Raw genomic sequence first — 23636 nt, forward strand, 5'->3', positions numbered from 1 at the left:
CCATAATCTGGAAGCATTCTCTCCTGACATTTCGCCTGCATCTGTGGCGATCATCCTCACAATCTCTGAGGATGCTTGCCACAGATGCAGGCGAAACGTATTGTATTGCCTTCGGCAATACAATAACAACAACTGGGTTGTTTTAGGTTTTTCGGGCTCTGAGGATGCTTGCCACAGATGGAGGCGAAACGTCAGGAGAGAATGCTTCTAGAACGTGCTGGCATAGCTCGAAAAACCTACAACAGCCCAGTTATTCCGGCCATGAAAGCCTTCGACGATACAACAACAACTGGGTAGTTGCAGGTTTTTCGAGCTCTGAGGATGCTTGCCACAGATGCAGGCGAAACGTCAGGAGAGAATGCTGCTGGAACGTGGTGGCATAGCTCGAAAAACCTACAACAACCCAGTGATTCCGGCCATGAAAGCCTTCAACGATACAACAACTGGGTAGTTGTAGGATTTTCGGGCTCTGAGGATGCATGCCACAGATGGAGGCGAAACGTCAGGAGAGAATGCTTCTAGGATGTGGCGGCATAGCCCGAAAAACCTACAACAGGACACGAAAGCCTTTGACAATACAACAACCACAATAACAACAACTGAACACCTCTCCAGCCTGCCAGATGCTAGCCCTGCCCTTCTGGATGCCAGCCCAGGCGTGTTTGGGCAGCTCAGGCGTGTCAATCACATGGATGGCAAAGCAGAAGAGGAGGAGGAAGAACAGAAAGAGGAGGAAAGCCAAGCAAGCAGGCAGAGCGCAGAGGTGGGTGAGTCCTCCCTTGGCACAGGCTTTGGCCCTTCCTGAAGGGCAACCAGCCGGGTGGGTTGGCAGGGGACGTGCCCAGAAAGCCCCTTTCTTTGCTCCTTGGGGCTATTAGTTGCCAACCCCTTCTTGACTGGTGCCATGGAAAGGCTAGCTGATTTCCTTGTTTGTAGCCAGCTGCCTCTCGAGCAGAGAGCAAAGCAGTGTGTGCCCAAGGTGCACCTACACTGCAGAATTAGCACACATCTGGCACTCCTTGGCTCACTCTTTCATAAGCCTTTCCTGCCCTTTTGGTGCCTCTGCTTCAAGAGGGTTGGGGCTGGTTTGGGGGTCTTTGGAGCTTGTTTTGGGGTCTTTAGGGCTGGTTTTGGGGTCTTTGTGGCTATTTTGGGGATCTTGGGGCTTGTTTTGGGGTCTTTAGGGCTGGTTTTGGGGTCTTTAGAGCTGGTTTTGGGGTTTTTGGGGCTTGTTTTGGGGTCTTTAGGGCTGGTTTTGGGGTCTTTGGAGCTTGCTTTGGGGTCTTTAGGGCTGGTTTGGGGGTCTTTGGGGCTTGTTTTGGGGTCTTTAGGGCTGGTTTGGGGGTCTTTGGAGCTTGTTTTGGGGTCTTTAGGGCTGGTTTTGGGGTCTTTGTGGCTATTTTGGGGATCTTGGGGCTTGTTTTGGGGTCTTTAGGGCTGGTTTTGGGGTCTTTAGAGCTGGTTTTGGGGTTTTTGGGGCTTGTTTTGGGGTCTTTAGGGCTGGTTTTGGGGTCTTTGGAGCTTGCTTTGGGGTCTTTAGGGCTGGTTTTGGGGTCTTTGGGGCTTGTTTTGGGGTCTTTAGGGCTGGTTTTGGGGTCTTTGGAGCTTGCTTTGGGGTCTTTAGGGCTGGTTTTGGGGTCTTTGGAGCTTGCTTTGGGGTCTTTAGGGCTGGTTTTGGGGTCTTTAGGGCTGGTTTTGGGGTCTTTGGAGCTTGTTTTGGGGTCTTTAGGGCTGGTTTTGGGGTCTTTGGAGCTTGCTTTGGGGTCTTTGGAGCTTGCTTTGGGGTCTTTGGAGCTTGCTTTGGGGTCTTTAGAGCTTGCTTTGGGGTCTTTAGGGCTGGTTTTGGGGTCTTTGGAGCTTGCTTTGGGGTCTTTAGGGCTGGTTTTGGGGTCTTTGGAGCTTGTTTTGGGGTCTTTAGGGCTTGTTTTGGGGTCTTTAGGGCTGGTTTTGGGGTCTTTGGAGCTTGCTTTGGGGTCTTTGGAGCTTGTTTTGGGGTCTTTGGAGCTTGCTTTGGGGTCTTTAGGGCTGGTTTTGGGGTCTTTAGGGCTGGTTTTGGGGTCTTTGGAGCTTGCTTTGGGGTCTTTGGAGCTTGCTTTGGGGTCTTTAGAGCTTGCTTTGGGGTCTTTAGGGCTGGTTTTGGGGTCTTTGGAGCTTGCTTTGGGGTCTTTAGGGCTGGTTTTGGGGTCTTTGGAGCTTGTTTTGGGGTCTTTAGGGCTGGTTTTGGGGTCTTTGGAGCTTGCTTTGGGGTCTTTGGAGCTTGTTTTGGGGTCTTTGGAGCTTGCTTTGGGGTCTTTAGGGCTGGTTTTGGGGTCTTTAGGGCTGGTTTTGGGGTCTTTGGAGCTTGCTTTGGGGTCTTTGGAGCTTGCTTTGGGGTCTTTAGAGCTTGCTTTGGGGTCTTTAGGGCTGGTTTTGGGGTCTTTGGAGCTTGCTTTGGGGTCTTTGGAGCTTGTTTTGGGGTCTTTGGGGCTTGTTTTGGGGTCTTTAGGGCTGGTTTTGGGGTCTTTGGAGCTTGCTTTGGGGTCTTTAGGGCTGGTTTTGGGGTCTTTAGGGCTTGTTTTGGGGTCTTTAGGGCTGGTTTTGGGGTCTTTAGGGCTTGTTTTGGGGTCTTTGGGGCTGGTTTTGGGGTCTTTGGAGCTTGCTTTGGGGTCTTTAGGGCTGGTTTTGGGGTCTTTGGGGCTTGTTTTGGGGTCTTTAGGGCTGGTTTTGGGGTCTTTAGAGCTTGCTTTGGGGTCTTTAGGGCTGGTTTTGGGGTCTTTGGAGCTTGCTTTGGGGTCTTTAGGGCTGGTTTTGGGGTCTTTGGAGCTTGCTTTGGGGTCTTTAGGGCTGGTTTGGGGGTCTTTGGGGCTTGTTTTGGGGTCTTTAGGGCTGGTTTTGGGGTCTTTAGAGCTTGCTTTGGGGTCTTTAGGGCTGGTTTTGGGGTCTTTGGGGCTTGCTTTGGGGTCTTTAGGGCTGGTTTGGGGGTCTTTGGAGCTTGTTTTGGGGTCTTTAGGGCTGGTTTTGGGGTCTTTGGGGCTTGTTTTGGGGTCTTTAGGGCTGGTTTTGGGTCTTTGGGGCTTGTTTTGGGGTCTTTAGGGCTGGTTTTGGGGTCTTTGGGGCTTGTTTTGGGGTCTTTAGGGCTGGTTTTGGGGTCTTTGGGGCTTGTTTTGGGGTCTTTAGGGCTGGTTTTGGGGTCTTTAGAGCTTGCTTTGGGGTCTTTAGGGCTGGTTTTGGGGTCTTTGGAGCTTGCTTTGGGGTCTTTAGGGCTGGTTTTGGGGTCTTTGGAGCTTGCTTTGGGGTCTTTGGAGCTTGCTTTGGGGTCTTTAGGGCTGGTTTTGGGGTCTTTGGGGCTTGATTTGGGGTCTTTAGGGCTTGTTTTGGGGTCTTTAGGGCTGGTTTTGGGGTCTTTGGAGCTTGTTTTGGGGTCTTTAGGGCTGGTTTTGGGGTCTTTAGGGCTGGTTTGGGGGTCTTTAGGGCTGGTTTGGGGGTCTTTGGAGCTTGCTTTGGGGTCTTTAGAGCTGGTTTGGGGGTCTTTAGGGCTATTTTGGGGGTCTTGGGGCTTGTCTGGGGGGTCTTTAGGACTGGTTTGGGGGTCTTTAGGGCTAGTTTTGGGGTCTTTAGGGCTTGATTTGGGGTCTTTAGGGCTCATTTGGGGTCTTGGGACTTATTTGAAGTCTTTGGGACCAGTTTTGGGATATTTAGGGTTTGTTTTGCATCTTTAGGGTTACGTTTTGGGGTCTTTGGAGCTGGTTTTGGGGTCTTTGGAGCTTGCTTTGGGGTCTTTGGAGCTTGCTTTGGGGTCTTTAGGGCTGGTTTTGGGGTCTTTGGGGCTTGCTTTGGGGTCTTTAGGGCTGGTTTGGGGGTCTTTGGAGCTTGTTTTGGGGTCTTTAGGGCTGGTTTTGGGGTCTTTGGAGCTTGTTTTGGGGTCTTTAGGGCTGGTTTTGGGGTCTTTGGAGCTTGTTTTGGGGTCTTTAGGGCTGGTTTTGGGGTCTTTGGGGCTTGTTTTGGGGTCTTTAGGGCTGGTTTTGGGGTCTTTGGGGCTTGTTTTGGGGTCTTTAGGGCTGGTTTTGGGGTCTTTGGGGCTTGTTTTGGGGTCTTTAGGGCTGGTTTTGGGTCTTTGGGGCTTGTTTTGGGGTCTTTAGGGCTGGTTTTGGGGTCTTTGGGGCTTGCTTTGGGGTCTTTAGGGCTGGTTTTGGGGTCTTTGGGGCTTGCTTTGGGGTCTTTAGGGCTGGTTTTGGGGTCTTTGGGGCTTGCTTTGGGGTCTTTAGGGCTGGTTTGGGGGTCTTTGGAGCTTGTTTTGGGGTCTTTAGGGCTGGTTTTGGGGTCTTTGGGGCTTGTTTTGGGGTCTTTAGGGCTGGTTTTGGGTCTTTGGGGCTTGTTTTGGGGTCTTTAGGGCTGGTTTTGGGGTCTTTGGGGCTTGTTTTGGGGTCTTTAGGGCTGGTTTTGGGGTCTTTGGGGCTTGTTTTGGGGTCTTTAGGGCTGGTTTTGGGGTCTTTAGAGCTTGCTTTGGGGTCTTTAGGGCTGGTTTTGGGGTCTTTGGAGCTTGCTTTGGGGTCTTTAGGGCTGGTTTTGGGGTCTTTGGAGCTTGCTTTGGGGTCTTTGGAGCTTGCTTTGGGGTCTTTAGGGCTGGTTTTGGGGTCTTTGGGGCTTGATTTGGGGTCTTTAGGGCTTGTTTTGGGGTCTTTAGGGCTGGTTTTGGGGTCTTTGGAGCTTGTTTTGGGGTCTTTAGGGCTGGTTTTGGGGTCTTTAGGGCTGGTTTGGGGGTCTTTAGGGCTGGTTTGGGGGTCTTTGGAGCTTGCTTTGGGGTCTTTAGAGCTGGTTTGGGGGTCTTTAGGGCTATTTTGGGGGTCTTGGGGCTTGTCTGGGGGGTCTTTAGGACTGGTTTGGGGGTCTTTAGGGCTAGTTTTGGGGTCTTTAGGGCTTGATTTGGGGTCTTTAGGGCTCATTTGGGGTCTTGGGACTTATTTGAAGTCTTTGGGACCAGTTTTGGGATATTTAGGGTTTGTTTTGCATCTTTAGGGTTACGTTTTGGGGTCTTTGGAGCTGGTTTTGGGGTCTTTGGAGCTTGCTTTGGGGTCTTTGGAGCTTGCTTTGGGGTCTTTAGGGCTGGTTTTGGGGTCTTTGGGGCTTGCTTTGGGGTCTTTAGGGCTGGTTTGGGGGTCTTTGGAGCTTGTTTTGGGGTCTTTAGGGCTGGTTTTGGGGTCTTTGGAGCTTGTTTTGGGGTCTTTAGGGCTGGTTTTGGGGTCTTTGGAGCTTGTTTTGGGGTCTTTAGGGCTGGTTTTGGGGTCTTTGGGGCTTGTTTTGGGGTCTTTAGGGCTGGTTTTGGGGTCTTTGGGGCTTGTTTTGGGGTCTTTAGGGCTGGTTTTGGGGTCTTTGGGGCTTGTTTTGGGGTCTTTAGGGCTGGTTTTGGGTCTTTGGGGCTTGTTTTGGGGTCTTTAGGGCTGGTTTTGGGGTCTTTGGGGCTTGCTTTGGGGTCTTTAGGGCTGGTTTTGGGGTCTTTGGGGCTTGTTTTGGGGTCTTTAGGGCTGGTTTTGGGGTCTTTGGAGCTTGTTTTGGGGTCTTTAGGGCTTGTTTTGGGGTCTTTGGAGCTTGTTTTGGGGTCTTTAGGGCTGGTTTTGGGGTCTTTGGAGCTTGTTTTGGGGTCTTTAGGGCTGGTTTTGGAGTCTTTGGGGCTTGTTTTGGGGTCTTTAGGGCTGGTTTTGGGGTCTTTGGAGCTTGTTTTGGGGTCTTTAGGGCTTGTTTTGGGGTCTTTGGAGCTTGTTTTGGGGTCTTTAGGGCTGGTTTTGGAGTCTTTGGGGCTTGTTTTGGGGTCTTTAGGGCTGGTTTTGGGGTCTTTGGAGCTTGTTTTGGGGTCTTTAGGGCTTGTTTTGGGGTCTTTGGAGCTTGTTTTGGGGTCTTTAGGGCTGGTTTTGGGGTCTTTGGAGCTTGTTTTGGGGTCTTTAGGGCTGGTTTTGGAGTCTTTGGGGCTTGTTTTGGGGTCTTTAGGGCTGGTTTTGGGGTCTTTGGAGCTTGTTTTGGGGTCTTTAGGGCTGGTTTTGGAGTCTTTGGGGCTTGTTTTGGGGTCTTTAGGGCTGGTTTTGGGGTCTTTGGAGCTTGTTTTGGGGTCTTTAGGGCTGGTTTTGGGGTCTTTGGGGCTTGTTTTGGGGTCTTTAGGGCTGGTTTTGGGGTCTTTGGGGCTTGTTTTGGGGTCTTTAGGGCTGGTTTTGGGGTCTTTGGAGCTTGTTTTGGGGTCTTTAGGGCTGGTTTTGGGGTCTTTGGAGCTTGTTTTGGGGTCTTTAGGGCTTGTTTTGGGGTCTTTGGGGCTTGTTTTGGGGTCTTTAGGGCTGGTTTTGGGGTCTTTGGAGCTTGTTTTGGGGTCTTTAGGGCTGGTTTTGGGGTCTTTGGAGCTTGTTTTGGGGTCTTTAGGGCTTGTTTTGGGGTCTTTAGGGCCCATTTGGGGTCTTGGGACTTATTTGGGGTCTTTGGGACCGGTTTTTGGACCTTTAGGGCTTGTTTTGCATCTTTAGGGTTATGTTTTCAGGTCTTTGGAGATGGTTTTGGGGTCTTTAGGGCTTGATTTGGGGTCTTTAGGGCTGGTTTGGGGGTCTTTAGTGCTATTTTGGGGGTCTTGGGGCTTGTTTGGGGGTCTTTGGGACTAGTTTTGGGATCTTTAGACCATGTTTTTCATCTTTAGGGTTACGTTTTGGGGTCTTTGGAGCTTGTTTTGGGGTCTTTAGAGCTTGCTTTGGTCTTTGGGGCTGGTTTGGGGGTCATTAGGGCTATTTTGGGGATCTTGGGGCTTGTCTGGGGGCTTTGGGACCAGTTTTGGGATCTTTAGGACCTGTTTTGCATCGTTAGGGGTACGTTTTGGGGTCTTTGGAGCTTGTGTTGGGGTCTTTAGGGCTGGTTTTGGGGTCTTTGGGGCTTGTTTTGGGGTCTTTAGGGCTGGTTTTGGGGTCTTTGGAGCTTGTTTTGGGGTCTTTAGGGCTGGTTTTGGGGTCTTTGGGGCTTGTTTTGGGGTCTTTAGGGCTGGTTTTGGGGTCTTTGGAGCTTGTTTTGGGGTCTTTAGGGCTGGTTTTGGGGTCTTTGGGGCTTGTTTTGGGGTCTTTAGAGCTTGCTTTGGTCTTTGGGGCTTGTTTTGGGGTCATTAGGGCTATTTTGGGGATCTTGGGGCTTGTCTGGGGGCTTTGGGACCAGTTTTGGGATCTTTAGGACCTGTTTTGCATCGTTAGGGGTACGTTTTGGGGTCTTTGGAGCTTGTGTTGGGGTCTTTAGGGCTGGTTTTGGGGTCTTTGGAGCTTGCTTTGGGGTCTTTAGGGCTGGTTTTGGGATCTAAATTGTGGCTAGTTTGGAGGTATTGGGGCTTGTCTGGGGGTCTTTGGGACCGGTTTTGGGACCTTTAGGGTTTGCTTTGCATCTTTAAGGTTACGTTTTGGGGTCTTTGGAGCTTGTTTTGGGTTCTTTAGGGCTTGTTTTGTATCTTTAGGGTTACGTTTTGGGGTTTTGGGGGCTAGTTTTGGGGTCTTTAGGGCTCATTTGGAGGTCTTGGGGCTTGTTTGGGGGTCTTTGGGACCAGTTTTGGGATCTTTAGGGCTTGTTTTGCATCTTTCGGGTTATGTTTTGGGGTCTTTGGAGCTTGTTTTGCATCTTTAGGGTTACATTTTGGGGTCTTTGAAGCTTGTTCCGGGATCTTTGGGGCTTGTTTTGGGGTCTTTAGGGCTATTTTGGGGGGTCTTGGGGCTTATTTGGGGGTCTTTGGGACCAGTTTTGGGATCTTTAGGCCTTTTTTGCATCTTTAGGGTTACGTTTTGGTGTCTTTGGAACTTGTTCTGGGGTCTTTAGGGCATGTTTTGCATCTTTAGGGTTATGTTTTGGGGTCTTTGGAGCTTGTTCTGGGGTCTTTAGGGCGGGTTTTGGGATCTAAATTGTGGCTAGTTTGGAGGTATTGGGGCTTGTCTGGGGGTCTTTGGGACCGGTTTTGGGACCTTTAGGGTTTGCTTTGCATCTTTAAGGTTACGTTTTGGGGTCTTTGGAGCTTGTTTTCAGGTCTTTAGGGCTGGTTTTGGGGTCTTTGTGGCTAGTTTGGAGGTATTGGGGCTTGTCTGGGGGTCTTTGGGACCAGTTTGGGACCTTTAGGGCTTGTTTTGCATCTTTAGGGTTACGTTTTGTGGTCTTTGGAGCTTGTTTTGGGTTCTTTAGGGCTAGTTTTGGGGTCTCTAGGGCTTGTTTGGGGGTCTTAGGGATTGTTTGGGGGTCTTTGGGACCAGTTTTGGGGTCTTTTGCATCTTTACGGTTATGTTTTGGGGTCTTTAGAGCTTGTTTTGGGGTCTTTAGGGCTAGTTTTGGGTCTTTAGAGCTAGTTTGAGGGTCTTAGGGCTTGTTTGGAGGTCTTTGGGCCAGTTTTGGGATCTTGAGAGCCTGTTTTGCATCTTTAGGGCTACGTTTTGAGTCTTTGGAGCTTGTTTTGGAGTCTTTAGGGCTAGTTTGGGGGTCTTTAGGGCTTATTTGGGGGTCTTCGGGCTTGTCTGGGGGTCTTTGGGACCAGTTTTGGTATTTTTAGGGCTTGTTTTGCATCTTTAGGGTTACGTTTTGGGGTCTTTGGAGCTTGTTTTGGGGTCTTTAGGGCTAGTTTTGCATCTTTAAGGTTATGTTTTGAGGTCTTTGGGGCTTGGGGTCTTTAGGGCTAGTTTTGGGTTTTTTGGGGCTAGTTTGGCGGTCTTGGGTCTTGTTTGGGGGTCTTTGGGACCTGTTTTGGGATCTATAGGGTTTGTTTTGCATCTTTAGGGTTATGTTTTGGGGCTAGTTTTGGGGTCTTTAGGGGTGTGAATGTTGCAATTTGCCACAATTGCAACATTTTGGGGTCTTTGTGGCTAGTTTGGGGGTCTTGGGGCTTGTTTGGGGTCTAGTTTTGGGACCTTTAGGTCCTGTTTTGCATCTTTAGGGTTACGTTTTGGGGTCTTTGTGACTACTTTTCAGCCTTAAGGATTAATTTTGGGGCAATTTGGCTGTCTTGGGGCTTGCTATGGGTTCTTTACAACCAGTTTTGGGGTCTTTAGGGCTCATTCTGGGTTTTTAAAGTTAGTTTTGGGGTCTCTAGGGTTTGTTTGGGGTCTTTAGAGTTACATGTTGGGGTCTTTGGGGCTACTTTTGAATCTTGAGAGTTAATTTTGGGATTTTTGAGGTTTGTTTTTGGGTCTTTGGGGTTTGTTTTGGGGACTTTAGAGGTAGTTTGGGGGTCTTGAGGACATATTTTAGGTCTTTTTCACTAGTTCGGGGGTGTTTAGGGCTTGTTCTAGGTGTTTTCGGGTTACATTCTGGAGTCCTTGGGACTAGTTTTGGACTCTCTAAGATCTCGCCAAACTACAACTCTCATAGCCTTGAGCCATGGCTGTTCAAGTGTCAAACTGTGTTAAATTCTGCTGTGTAGATGCAGCCACAATGTTCTGGTGTGTTTCTGTAGAGTCCACATGTCTGGCTTGATTGAAACAAGAAACACATTTCTGTCTATAGGAAAGGGAACTTATTATTATTATTACTACTATTATTACTACTATTATTATTACTATTATTATTACTTTAGGTGGAAGAACTGACAGTCGACTTTGGGTCCTATTTGGGTATCAAATACTGGTTCCAAGACCCCAATAGATACCCCACTTCCATAGATGCCCAAGTCCCATTATACTTTCAGTCATGAAAATAGATCTCTCCTTCCTTCTTTCCTTCCTTCCTTCCTTCCTTCCTTCCTTCCTTCCTTCCTTCCTTCCTTCCTCCTTCTTTCCTTTCTCCTTTCTCCTTTCTCCATTCTGTCTTCCTTTAGTTCCTTTTTCTTTCCTTCCCTTTCATTTCCTTTCTCCTTTCTGTCTTCCTTTTTCCTTTCCTTCATTCCCTTTCTCCTTCCTTCCCTTCCTTCCCTTTCTCCTTTCTTCTTTCCTTCCTTCCCTTTCCTTCCCTTGATCCTTTTTTGTGCGTTTCTTCCTCCCTTCCTTTCATTCTACCCTTTCTCCCTCCTTCCTTCTTTCCTTTCTCCTTCCTTCCTTCCTTCCTTTCCTTCATTCCCTTTCTCCTTCCTTCCCTCCTTCTCTCCTTCCTTTCCTTCATTCCCTTTCCCCTTCCTTCCTTCCTTCCTTCCTTCCTTCCTTCCTTCCTTCCCTCCTTCTCTCCTTGCTTTCCTTTATTCCCTTTCTCCTTCTTCCTTCCTTCTTTCTTTCCTTCCTTCCTGCCTTCCCTCCTTCTCTTCCTTCCTTCCTTCCCATCCCTTTCCTTACTCCTGTCTTTCTGTCTTCCTTCCCTTTCTCCTTCTTTCATTCCTTCCTTCTTCTTTCCTTTCTTCCCTTTCCCTTTCTCCTGTCTTTCTGTCTTCCTCTATTCCTCCTTCCTTTCCTTCCTACCCTTTCTCCCTCCTTTCCTTTCTCCTTCCTTCCTTCTTCCTTCTTTCCTTTCCTCCCTCCCTCTTTTTTCTCTTTCCTTCCTTCCTTCCTTCCGTCCTTCCTTCATTTCCTTCCTCCATCTTCATTTCTTCCTTATTTCCTTTCTACTCTTCTCATCCTTCCATCCTCCTTCCTTTCTTCTTTTCCTTCCTTCCTTCCCTCTCTTCCTCATTCTTTCCTTTGCTTTCTTTCTTTCCTTCTTTTCTCTTCTTTCCTTCCTCCCTTCTTCCTTTCTTCTTTTCCTTCCTTCCCTCTCTTCCTATCTCTTTCTTTCCTTTCTTTCTTTCTTTCTTTCTTCCTTCCTTCCTTCCTTCCTTCCTTCCTTTCTTTCTTTCTTTCTTTCTTCCTTCCCTTCTTTCTTTCTTTCTTCCTTCCTTCCTTTCTTTCTTTCTTTCTTTCTTTCTTTCTTTCTTTCTTCCTTCCCTTCTTTCTTTCTTTCTTCCTTCCTTTCTTCCTTTCTTTCCTTCTTTCTTTCTTTCCGAAGCACTTTCCCTCACGTGAGCCTGCATGTGATTCCCTTTCACTTGGGGTGATGTCAGCCCAGCCTCACCCTCATCGTATGTCCAATATCTCTGATTTCGTGGGGAAGGAATCCAGCAAAGCTTGGCCTCGGGGCCTGAGTCAACCCTTCTTAACTGGAAGTTATTGCTCAAAGCCTCATTTCCTAGGATGAGAGAAGCCATAGTCATGCAATCATGGATGGGGAAGGGATCTCCAGGGGCCATCTAGTCCAACCCTCACCTCTCAATGCAAGCTCTCCTGCTACAAGGTTGAGGCTGAGAGAGTGTAACTTACCCTAAATGTTAGGAAGGACATCCTGACAGTAAGTTCTGTTTGTCAATGGAATATGCCACTTCCTTGGAGTCCGGTGGAAAGTTTTGAAGCAGAGGCGGGATTGGCCATCTGTTGGGAGGCTTTGATTGTATTTTCCTCCATGATGGAACAGGGTCAATCCCTTCCAACTCTAAGATTATATCATCCTTGTCACCTTTGATGATGATGGAGAGTCATCTCACCTGGAGGTTTTGAAGCAGAGGCCAGCTGACCATCTGTTGGGAAGGCTTTGATGGTGTCTTCCTGTATGGCAGAATGAGGCTGGATGTCCCTTGGGATCCATTCCACCTCTGGGACTCCATAATCATCACCATTGTTATCATCTTTGATAATAATAATGATAACCTTATCTGGAGGTTGCCAAGTGGAAACCGGATGGCCATCTGTCGGGAGGGCTTTGATGGTGCTTTCCTGCATAGCAGAATGAGACTAAATGGTTCTGGGTTCCATTCCAACTCTGCGATTTCATAATCATCACCATCATCATCTATGATAATGATAACCTTATCTGGATGTTTCCAAATGGAAACCGGATGGCCATCTGTCGGAGGGCTTTGATGGTGCTTTCCTGCATAGCAGAATGAGACTAGATGTCCTTGGTATCCATTCCTGGAACTCCATAATCATCACCATTGTCATCATTGTTGATAGTAATAATAATAATAATAATAATAATAATAAATAATAATAATAATAACCTTATTTGGAGGTTTCCAAGTGGAAACCGGTGGCCATCTGTCGGGAGGGCTTTGATGGTGCTTTCCTGCATGGCAGAATGAGACTAGATGGCCTTTGGGATCCATTCCAACTCTGAGACTCCATAATCATCACCATTGTCATCATTGAAATGATGATGATGACCATATCTGGAGGTTTCCAAGTGGAAACCGGGTGGCCATCTGTCGGGAGTGCTTTGATTGTGCTTTCTTGCGTAGCAGAATGAGACTGGATGGCCCTTGGTATCCATTCCTGGGACTCCATAGTCATCACTATTGTCATCATCGCTGCTGATAATAATAATGATGATGATGACCTTACCTGAAGGTTTCCAAGTGGAAACCGATGGCCATCTGTTGGAGGGCTTTGATGGTGCTTTCCTGCATAGCAGAATGAGACTAAATGGCCCTCGGGATTCATTCCAACTCTGGGACTCTACAATCATCGTTGATAATAATGATGATGATGATGATGATGACCATATTTGGAAGTTTCTAAGTGGAAAATGGATGGCCATCTGTCGGGAGGGCTTTGATGGTGCTTTCCTGCATAGCAGAATGAGACTAAATGGCCCTTGGGATCCATTCCAACACTGAGACTCCATAATCATCACTATTGTTGTCATCGTTGATAATAATAATGATGATAATGACCTTATCTGAAGGTTTCCAAGTGGAAACCGGATGGCCATCTGTCAGGAGGGCTTTGATGATGCTTTCCTGCAGAGCAGAATGAGACTTAATGGCCCTCGGGATCCAACTCTGGGACTCCATAATCATCACTATTGTCATCATCGTTGATAATAATAATGATGATGACGACCTGATGATGATGGAAACCAGATGGCCATCTGTCAGGAGGGCTTTGATGGTGCTTTCCTGCAAGGCAGAATGAAACTGGATGGCCCTTGGGATCCATTCCAACTTTGCCATTCCATAGTCATCACCATTGTAATCATTGTTGATAATAATAATAATGATGACGACCTGATGATGATGGAAACCGGATGGCCATCTGTCAGGAGGGCTTTGATGGTGCCTTTGGAGGCAAGCGGTGCCATGAGGAGTGCAGGCTGTTCTTTCCTCCAGATTGCCGTGCTCTGTGGGTTGGTGCCATGTGTCTGAATCACCCTTTTTTTGCCTCCTACGCTCTGTTTTTGGAACAAATGTTGGCGTGTTCTTTTCCAGAGGTGTCTGCGCAGACGCCCTCCCCACCTGCTTCGAAAGCCGACATAATCATATGTTGCAGGAACCTGGCAAAGGGCTCCTTTCATCCCTCGCCACAGCAGGCCCTTCCAAGCAGATCCCCAGCCATTGGGTTGCTGTGCGCGCCTATGCATTTGTCACCCAGTGGCTTGATATAACCACGGCTTCAGGCTCCACGTTAAGGCATCCTTGGAGTTGCAGTTCAGCAGAGCAGGCCCTTGTCAGACTACAACTTCCAGGATCCCGTGGCAATTCGAATGGTGTCCAAAACAAGGATAAGAAAGAAAGGTATGAAGGAAGAAAGACAGAAAGGAGGGAGGGAGGGAGAAAGGAAGGGAAGGAAGGGAAGGAAGGAAGGAAGGAAGGAAGGAGGGAGGGAGGGAGGGAGGGAGGGAGGGAGGGAGGGAGGGAGGGAGGGAGGAGGGAGGGAGGGAGGGAGAGAGGGAAGGAGGAAGGAAGGAAGGAAGGAAGGAAGGAAGGAAGGATGAAGGGAGGGAGGGAGGGAGGGAGGAAGAGAAGGAAGGAAGGAAGGAAGGAAGGAAGGAAGGAAGGAAGGAAGGAGAAAAGGGAGGGAGGGAAGGAGAAAGGGAGGGAGGGAAGGAGAAAGAGAAAGAGAAAGAAAGGGAGGGAGGGAAGAAAGGAAGGAAGGAAGGATGAAGGGAGGGAGGGAGGAAGAGAAGGGAGGGAGGGAGGGAAGAAAGGAGAAGGAAGGAAGGAAGGAAGAAGGAAGAAGAAGGAAGGAGGGAGGGTAGAAAGAAAGGAAAGAAGGAGGAAGGGAGAAGAGAAGGGAGGGAAGGAGGGAGGGAGGGAGGAAAGGAAAGGAGGGAGGGAGGGAAGGGAAGGAAGGAAGGAAGGAAGGAAGGAAGGGGGAAGGGAGGGTAGAAAGAAAGTAAAGAAGGATGAAGGGAGGGAGGAAGAGAGAGAAGGGAGGGAGGGAGGGAAGTAAGGAAAGGAGGGACTGAGGGAGGAAAGGAAGGAAGGAAGAGGGAAGAAAGGAGAAAGGGAGAAAGGAAAGGATGGAGGGAGGGAGGAAAGGAAAGAAGAAAGAGGGAGGGAGGGAAGAAGGAAGGAGAAAGAGAAAGAGGGAAGGAAGGAAGGATGGAGGGAGGGAGGAAGAGGAGAGGAGGGAGGGAAGGAGGGGGGTGGGAAAGGAAGGAGGAAGAGGGAAGGAAGGAAAAAGAGAAAGAGGAAAGAAAGGGAGGATAGAAAGAAAGGGAGGGAGGATGAAGGGAGGGAGGGAGGATGAAGGGAGGGAGGGAGGAATGGAGGGAGGGAAGAAAGGAAAAGAGGGAAGGAGGAAGGAAAGAGAAAGAAAGGAAGGAAGGGGGAGGGAGGAAAGGAAGGAAGAAAGAGGGAGGGAGGGAAGGAAGGAGAGAGAGGGTAGAAAAGGAGGGAAGAAAGGAAGGGAGGATGAAGGGAGGAAGAGAGAGAAGGAAGGGAGGGAAGAAAGGAAAGGAGGAAGGGAGAAGGAAAGAGAAAGAAGAAGGAAGGAAGGAAGGAAGGAAGGAAGGAAGGAGGAAGGAAGGGGAGGTGGGTGGGAGGGAGGGAGGAGAGAAAAAAGAAAGAGGGAAGGAAGCAAGGAGGGAGAGAAAGAGAAGGAAGGAGGAAAGGAAGGACGGAAGGAAAGAGGGAAGGAAGGGAGGGAGGGAAGGAAGGAAGGAAGGAAGGAAGGAAGGAAGGAAGAGGAGGGAGGAGGGAAGGAGAGAGGGAAAGAGAAAGAAGGAAGGAAGGAAGGAAGGAGGAAGAGAGAAAGACAGAAAGACATTGTAGTGCTGATACAACAGAGGACTGTTTAGGATACCAAGGAAAAAAAAAGGATCCATCTACTTTTCTATATAATGCAGTTTGGAACTGCTTTATATGGTCAGTGTAGACACACTGACAACAACAATGTGGCTCAAGGCAGGGTTCTTATATGATGCATATTATGCAGTCTGCTACATTATATGGTCAGTGTCGACTCATATAAGACAACTCACGACACTATATGGACATCATAGACTCATTATGCATAGTGATGATGATGATGATGATGATGATGATGATGATGATGCTCGAGGTACATTACTACATTCTTATGGTCAGTCTCGACTCTTGTAATTTCCAAGACTTCTTCTCCTCCTTCTCTCCCCCATAGGATGACCCGCAACCCCATCTACGACGACCCCGAGCCCTATGCCGACCCCCGTCGCGGGGTGCCGCCGTCCCCCCGGAAGATCAGCCTTGTGGGGCGACTGCGGCTCACGCAACCCGTTTGGCTCCAGATGGGCCTCAACTCGGCCGCCGCGCTCCATATTCTACAACGGGAGCCTCCCGGGGTAAAGAAGGCTCATTTGCGGGGTTTGATTGCCACTGGAGCGGGGTTTGATTGCCACTGGATTCTGTGCAATGCTGGGAGTTGTAGTTCTACCAAGAATAATCATCATCATCCTGCCCGAGAACGCTTGGTGCTCCACTGAACTACAGCTTTGAGCTAGTTTTGGGTCTTTGAGCTAGTTTTGGGTATTTTGGAGCCACTTTGGGGTCTTTGGGGCTCGTTTTTGGGCTCATTAAGGGTTATTTTAGTCTTTAAGGCTTGTTTGGGGTCTTTAGCATTAAGTTTGGTGTCTTTTGGACTAGTTTAGGGGTCATTAGAGCTGGTTTGGGGGTCTTTAGGGTTAAGTTCCAGGTCTTTAGGGTTAGCTTTGTGCTCTTTAGGGGTAGTCTTGGGGTTTATGGGGCTAGTTTTAGGGTCTTTATGGCTTGTTTTGGGTCTTTAGGGTTTTGTTTTGGGTCTTTCGGTTTATGTTTTGGGTCTTTCGGGCTTGTTTTGGGGTCTTTAGGACTAGATTGAGGATCTTTGGGGGTAGTTTGGGGTCTCTGGGTCTTGTTTTGCGGTCTTTGGGTCTTGTTTTGGGGTCTTTAGGACTAGATTGAGGGTCTTTGGGGCTAGTTTGGGGTCTCTGGGTCTTGTTTTGGGGTCTTTGGGTCTTGTTTTGGGGTCTTTAGGACTAGATTGAGGGTCTTTTGGGCTAGTTTGGGGTCTCTGGGTCTTGTTTTGGGGTCTTTGGGTCTTGTTTTGGGGTCTTTGGATCTTGTTTTGGGGTCTTTAGGACTAGATTGAAGTTCTTTGGGGCTAGTTTGGGGTCTCTGGGTCTTGTTTTGGGGTCTTTAGGGCTTGTTTTGGATCTTTGGGGCTAGTTTAGAGTTTTTAGGATGTTTTGGGGGTCTTTAGAGCTTGTTTTGGGGTCTTTGGGGCTTGTCTTGGGGCTTTAAGGGCTTCTTTAGGATGAAGTTTTGGGTCTTTAGAGCTGGTTTGGAGGCCTTTGGAGCTTGATTTCGATCTTAAAGGTTCAGTTTTGGGTCTTTAGGGCTTGTTTTGGGGTCTTTGGGGCTAGTCTTGGGGTTTTTAGGGCTTGTTTTGGTCTAGGATGAAGTTTTGGGTCTTTAGAGCTTGTTTGGGGGTCACTGGAGGTTGTTTACGATTTTAAGGGTTAACTTTTGGGTCTTTAGAGCTAGTTTTGGGGGTCTTTAGAACTTGTTATGGGGTCTTTGGGGCTAGTCTTGGGGTTTTTAGGGCTTGTTTTGGTCTTTAGGGTGAAGTTTTGGGTCTTTAGAGCTTGTTTGGGGGTCTTTGGAGCTTGTTTATGATCTTAAGGGTTCAGTTTTGGGTCTTTGGGGCTTGTTTTGGGGGTCTTTAGAGCTTGTTTTGGGGTCTTTGGGGCTAGTCTTGGGGCTTTTAGGGCTTGTTTGGGGTCTTTAACATTAAGTTTTGGGTCTTTCGAGCTTGTTTTGGGGTCTTTGGGGCTTGTTTTGGATCTTAAGGGTTAAGCTATAACTAGGGATGTTTTGGGTCTTTGAAAATTGCTTTGGAGACTTTGGGTGACATTTTTGAATTTTTGGGGCTTGTTTGGGTCTTTGGAGCTTAATTTGGGATCTTTGGGTTATGTCTTGGAATCTTTAGGGCTAGATTTGGGGTTTTGGGGCTTATTTCGGCGATTTTGGGGCTTGTTTTGGGTCTTTGGAGCTTGTTTTGGGGTCTTTGGGTTAAGTTTTGGGTCTTTAGGGCTAGTTTTAGGTCTTTGGAGCTTGTTTTGGGGATGTTGGGTGATGTTTTTGCATCTTTGGGGCTTGTTTTGGATCTTTGGAGCTTGTTTGGGGGTCTTTGGGTTAAGTTTTTGGGTCTTTAGGGCTAGTTTTGGGGTTTTAGGGGCTTGTTTTGGGGACTTTGGATTAAATTTTGGGCTCTTTAGGGCTTTGGGGGCCATCTCTAGGGCTTGTAGGGTTTGTTTTGGGGTCTTTGAGTTAGGTTAGACATCTTTGGAGCTTGTCTTTGGTCTTTAGGGTTAAGTTTTGGCGTCTTTGCAACTTGTTATGGGGCTAGTTTGGGGACCTTCCATAGCATGGAGCCGTGATAGCTGAAGTGGCATCAAATTGTGTTAATTGCACAGTGTAGATGCACCCTTCTTAGAATCATAGAATCATAGAATCAAAGAGTTGGAAGAGACCTCTTGGGCCATCCAGTCCAACCCCCTGCCACGAAGCAGGAATATTGCATTCAAATCACCCCTGACAGATGGCCATCCAGCCTCTGTTTAAAAGCTTCCAAAGAAGGAGTCTCCACCACACTCCGGGGCAGAGAGTTGCTTCTTGCCTCTGTTAACCTTCTGTGGTGTTTTCCTGTCTTCCCAGACGTTTCTGGTGCGGAGATCCAATGTGCGCCGATGCCAAGTGCTCAGTTTGCGTCTCCCTGACAACTCCTCGCCGGCTTTTGTCACGACTTACCGCTTACACCAGGAGCGGGCAGGTAAGTGGGAGGAAAGGGAATTCAAATATATATATATACACACACACACATACACACTAGCTGTACCCGCCACACGTTGCTGTGGCCAACTTTCCCTCCCTCTTTCTCTCCTTCCTTTGCTCCCTCTTTCCTTCCTTCCTTCCCTTTTCTTCTTTCATTCTCTCCTTCCTGATCTACCTCTTTCCTTCTTCCTTCGCTTTTTGCTTCCATCCTTCCTTCTCTCTTTCCTTCTTTCCTTCCCTCACTCTTTCCTTCTTTCCCTCCTTCCTTCGCCCCCTCTTTCTTTCCTTCCCCCCTTTTTCTTTTCCTTCCTCTTTCTCTCTTTTCTTCCTTCTGTATCTCTTTCCTTCCTTCACGCTTTCCTTCCATGCTTCCTTCTCTCTTTCCTTCCTCCCTCTTTCTCTCCTTCTTTCCCTCCTTCCTTTGCTCCCTCTTTCCTTCCTTCCATTTTTTCTTTCCTTCTCTCCTTCCTTCCTTCTCTACCTCTTTCCTTCCTCCCCCTTTTCTTTTCCTTCCTCTTTCTCTCTTTTCTTCCTTCTCTATCTCTTTCCTTCCTTTGCTTTTTGCTTCCATGCTTCCTTCTCTCTTTCCTTCTTTCCTTCCCTCCCTCTTTCTCTCCTTTTCCTCCTTCCTTTGCACCCTCTTTCCTTCCTTCCATTTTTTCTTTCCTTCTCTCTTTCCTTCCTTCTCTACCTCTTCCCTTCCTCCCCCCTTTTTCTTTTCCTTCCCCTTTCTCTCCTTTCTTCCTTCTCTAGCTCTTTCCTTCCTTCGCTTTTTGCTTCTATACTTCCTTCTCGCTTTCCTTCTTTCCTTCCCTCCCTCTTTCTTTCCTTTTCCCTCCTTCCTTCGCCCCCCTTTCCTCTCCTTTTTTCTTTCATTCTCTCATTCCTTCGTTCTCTACCTCTTTTTTCTTTCCCCTGTTTTCTTTTCCTTTCTCTTTCTCTCTTTTCTTCCTTCTCTATCTCTTTCCTTCCTTCTCTCTTTCCCTCTTTCCTTCCCTCCCTCTTTCTCTCCTTCTTTCCCTCCTTCCTTTGCTCCCTCTTTCCTTCCTTCCATTTTTCTTTCCTTCTCTCCTTCCTTCCTTCTCTACCTCTTTCCTTCCTCCCTCCTTTTTCTTTTCCTTCCTCTTTCTCTCTTTTCTTCCTTCTCTATCTCTTTCCTTTCTTCCTTTGCTTCCATGCTTCCTTCTCTCTTTCCTTCTTTCCTTCCCTCCCTCTTTCTCTCCTTCTTCCCCTCCTTCCTTTGCTCCCTCTTTCCTTCCATTTTTTCCTTCCATCTCTACCTCTTTCCTTCCTCCCTCCTTTTTCTTTTCCTTCCTCTTTCTCTCTTTTCTTCTCTATCTCTTTCCTTCCTTCCTTTGCTTCCATGCTTTCTTCTCTCTTTCCTTCTTTCCTTCCCTCCCTCTTTCTCTCCTTCTACCCCTCCTTCCTTTGCTCCCTCTTTCCTTCCTCCCTCCTTTTTCTTTTCCTTCCTCTTTCTCTCTTTTCTTCCTTCTCTATCTCTTTCCTTTCTTCCTTTGCTTCCATGCTTCTTTCTCTCTTTCCTTCTTTCCTTCCCTCCCTCTTTCTCTCCTTCTTCCCCTCCTTCCTTTGCTCCCTCTTTCCTTCCTTCCATTTTTTCTTTCCTTCCTTCTCTACCTCTTTCCTTCCTCCCTCCTTTTTCTTTTCCTTCCTCTTTCTCACCTTTCTTCCTTCTCTATCTTTCCTTCCTTCGCTTTTGTTTCCATGCTTCCTTCTCTCTTTCCTTCTTTCCTTCCCTCCCTCTTTCTCTCCTTCTTTCCCTCCTTCCTTCGCCCCCTCTTTCCTTCCTTCCATTTTTCTTTCCTTCCTTCTCTACCTCTTTCTATCCTTCCGCCTTTTTCTTTTCCTTCCTCTTTCTCTCTTTTCTTCCTTCTCTATCTCTTTCCTTCCTTCCTTTGCTTCCATGCTTCCTTCTCTCCTTCCTTCTTTCCTTCCCTCCCTCTTTCTCTCCTTTTCCTCCTTCCTTCGCCCCCTCTTTCCTTCCTTCCATTTTTTCTTTCCTTCCTTCTCTACCTCTTTCCTTCCTCCCCCCTTTTTCTTTTCCTTCCTCTTTCTCTCTTTTCTTCCTTCTCTCTTTCCTTCCTTTTCTTAGAAAAGACCAGGATTACCATAAGTTGGAAGTAAATGATAACAATGGCATGGCATCGAGTAAACACTGCTGACTATAAACATCATTCCTGGAAATATTTTCCCCGTTCACTGGTTTGTTTTCCTTCTCTTTGCAGTCGTCTTTTTGGAAGGCTCGGACCTGACTTTCCCCAGCCTCTTGCACCTCATCGCTGCCTATTGCTCCACCCCGTAAGTTGGGTTTTTTTGCACTCACCTCTATGGAAGTAGACCATGCAAAAAAATATATGACTCAGACCATGAGAACTTTAACCTTATTTGCTTTTCAAGTCATAATTTAGTGCTAAACCACCTGCTTTCGAAAGAGATCGCTTATCTTAGCCTCTCAGGGTCTGGCTTGGAAAGACCCCAGGCGGAAAATTCCATATTGTCCACATAGGCAAAAAGAAATTATATATAATATAATATAATATAATATAATATAATATAATATCAAATATAATATAATATAATATAATATAATACAAAATAATAATACAATACACAATATTTATAATATAATATAATATAATACAAAATAATAATATAATACACAATATTTATAATATAATATAATATAATATAATACAAAATAATAATATAATACACAATATTTATAATATAATATAATATAATACAAAATAATAATATAATACACAATATTTATAATATAATATAATATAATATAATACAAAATAATAATATAATACACAATATTTATAATATAATATAATATAATATAATATAATATAATACAAAATAATAATATAATACACAATATTTATAATATAATATAATATAATATAATACAAAATAATAATATAATACACAATATTTATAATATAATATAATATAATAACAAATATAATATAATACAAAATAATAATATAATACACAATATTTATAATATAATATAATAACAAATATAATATAATATAAAATAATAATATAATACACAATATTTATAATATAATATAATATAATATAATAACAAATATAATATAATACAAAATAATAATATAATACACAATATTTATAATATAATAACAAATATAATATAATACAAAATAATAATATAATACACAATATTTATAATATAATATAATATAATATAATATAATATAATAACAAATATAATATAATACAAAATAATAATATAATACACAATATTTATAATATAATATAATATAATAACAAATATAATATAATACAAAATAATAATATAATACACAATAATAATACATTAATATAATATAATAATATAAGAACAATAAAACTATTATTATTATTATTAATAATAATAATAATAATAATAATATTACACACACACCCCGAATGGGGCTCAAACTGAAAAAACGTTTGAAAAGCATGAAAGTTAACCACTACTTCTTGCACACGAGCAATAACGAGGATGACGACGACAACAGTAATCATAATTTATTTATTACCGGTTGTGAGCCACATAAATAAGTAAATTAGTATTATTATTCATAAAATACATTCAATAAAACTATATACTTTCAACATGTTTCTTTAAACTGTATACCTTCACTAGGATATATAGTAGCTCGAATGCAATTCTATAGTAGCTCCAGTGCAACTCTATAGCAACTCCAGTGCAACAACTCCAATGCAACTCTATAGTAACTCCAGTGCAGCTTTATAGTAACTCCAGTGCAACTCTATAGTAACTTCAGTGCAACTCTATAGTACCTCCAGTGCAACTCTGCAGTAACTCCAGTGCAACAACTCCAATACATCTCTATACTAACTCCCTTGCAACAACTCCAATGCAACTCTGTACTAACTCGAGTGCAGCTTTATAGTAACTCCAGTGCAACTCTATAGTAACCAGTGCAACTCTATAGTAGCTCCAGTGCAACTCTATAGTAGCTCCAGTGCAACAATTCCAATGCAACTCTATAGTAGCTCCAGTGCAACTCTATAGTAAACCAAATGCATCAACTCCAATGCAATACTAACTCCAATGCAACTCTATACTAACTCGAGTGCAGCTTTATAGTAACTCCAGTGCAACTCTATAGTAGCTCCAGTGCAACTCTATAGTAACTCCAGTGCAGCTTTATACCAACTCCAGTGCAACTCTATAGTAACTTCAGTGCAACTCTATAGTAATTCCAGTGCAACTCTATAAACCAAGTGCAACAACTCCAATGCAATACTAACTCCAGTGCAACTCTAGTAGCTCCAGTGCAACTCTATAGTAACTCCAGTGCAACAATTCCAATGCAACTCTATAGTAGCTCCTGTGCAACTCTATAGTAACTCCAGTGCAATTCCATAGTAGCCCCAGTGCAACTATAGTAATGCCAAAGCAACTCCATAGTAACTCTAGTGCAACTCTATAGTAACTAACAATATATATATAATCATTATGAGCTGATGAAGAACCTCTTATCCTCTTTGTTCTTCCAGGGACATCCTCCCAGTTCCTTTACGCCTCCCACGGCCCATCCGGGAAGCGTCCTCTTGCCAGCAACTGGAGGCTATTGCGCATTTAGGACTTGGTGAGTAGCAGGTCATACTCTCTCAGCCTCAGAAAACAACAGTGAGGTCAAACCGTATTAATGTGACAGTGTCGTCGGCCGACTTCACCCCTCTTTTCTTTCTCTAGAATTCTGGAGTTCTTCTCTCAACACCAAGGAGTCCAACCAACTGGCTCTGATGGACACAACCTCGCTCGACCCCACAAGAGACTCCATAGAGCCGGCTTATGGGAAGCCCCTCCGACCCCAAAGGCACGGAGAATCAGTCGCCCGTCGTCAACAATTCAAAAGCAACCTCAAGGTGCAAGTGTCCACCGAAGCTGCGAGTCCGTTGTCCCCGCCGGCCGTCCCTCCACCCCCCGTCCCCATCGCGGCGAGGCACCCGCCTCAGTTTCCCAACCGACCACCGACGAGTAATAAGGTTTCACCGCCATCACAAGGACTTGCCAAACTGGAAACCTATCGCGTCCCTCGAAGAAAGGAAAAGGAAACGGGTGAAACACCGGGACCGGATGGATGCCTTCTGGCTCCTTCGGGACAACTGCGCCGTCTGACGGAAGAGGACCAGAGTCACTTTCCTTGGGATTTTCCGACCCAAGAAAGTGCCAAACTGGGACGTGGAGTGAGATATAGGATCCTAGAATCCTAGACCACGAAATATGGGGAGTCCGTCACTCTCCAAAGGGAGAAGAAAGCCTTGGAGACCGAGCAGAGGACTTATTGTAAATGCTTTTTAACTGTTCGTTTGTAATCGTTCGATATTTAATCTTATATTACGAGCAGTCCCCGAGTTACTAACAAATTACATACTAATTTGTATGTAAGTTGGAACAGGTACATGTCTTAAGTCTAACTCCAGCCATATCTATATATATTTATATCTATAGGTTTGTTCTTAAGTTGAATTTGTATGTAAGTCAGAACAGGTACATTTCTTAAGTCTGACTCCAGCCATTATATATATTTATATCTATATTTATTGATATGTTTTGGATCACATAGGGAAGGGTGTTTTGTTTTGCTCTTTGTGACCCAGTTCGGAAGATTTCGCCTCATTTTTGTGACTTGTTCTCGAA

General features: G+C 45.9%; 1 protein-coding gene across 2 annotated transcripts; it reads left to right on the forward strand.

Annotated features, from left to right (window-relative positions):
* The first annotated feature begins 546 nt into the window (after nt 1–546).
* On the forward strand, nt 547–23636 carry RIN1 (Ras and Rab interactor 1). 2 transcript variants are annotated; one of them, XM_060758167.2, is made up of 6 exons: nt 547–763; nt 15279–15459; nt 17813–17927; nt 20173–20245; nt 22490–22581; nt 22689–23636. In XM_060758167.2, exons 1-6 carry the CDS (start codon nt 624–626, stop codon nt 23207–23209), a joined length of 1122 nt encoding a protein of 373 aa, XP_060614150.2. In that variant the 5' UTR covers nt 547–623; the 3' UTR covers nt 23210–23636. The 2 variants fall into 2 exon arrangements, with proteins under 2 accessions (XP_060614150.2, XP_060614151.2); XM_060758168.2 differs by lacking the exon at nt 547–763 and adding an exon at nt 12635–13429.

The sequence above is a fragment of the Anolis sagrei genome, chromosome 12, assembly GCF_037176765.1.
Source record: "Anolis sagrei isolate rAnoSag1 chromosome 12, rAnoSag1.mat, whole genome shotgun sequence".
NCBI classification, from domain to species: domain Eukaryota; kingdom Metazoa; phylum Chordata; class Lepidosauria; order Squamata; family Dactyloidae; genus Anolis; species Anolis sagrei.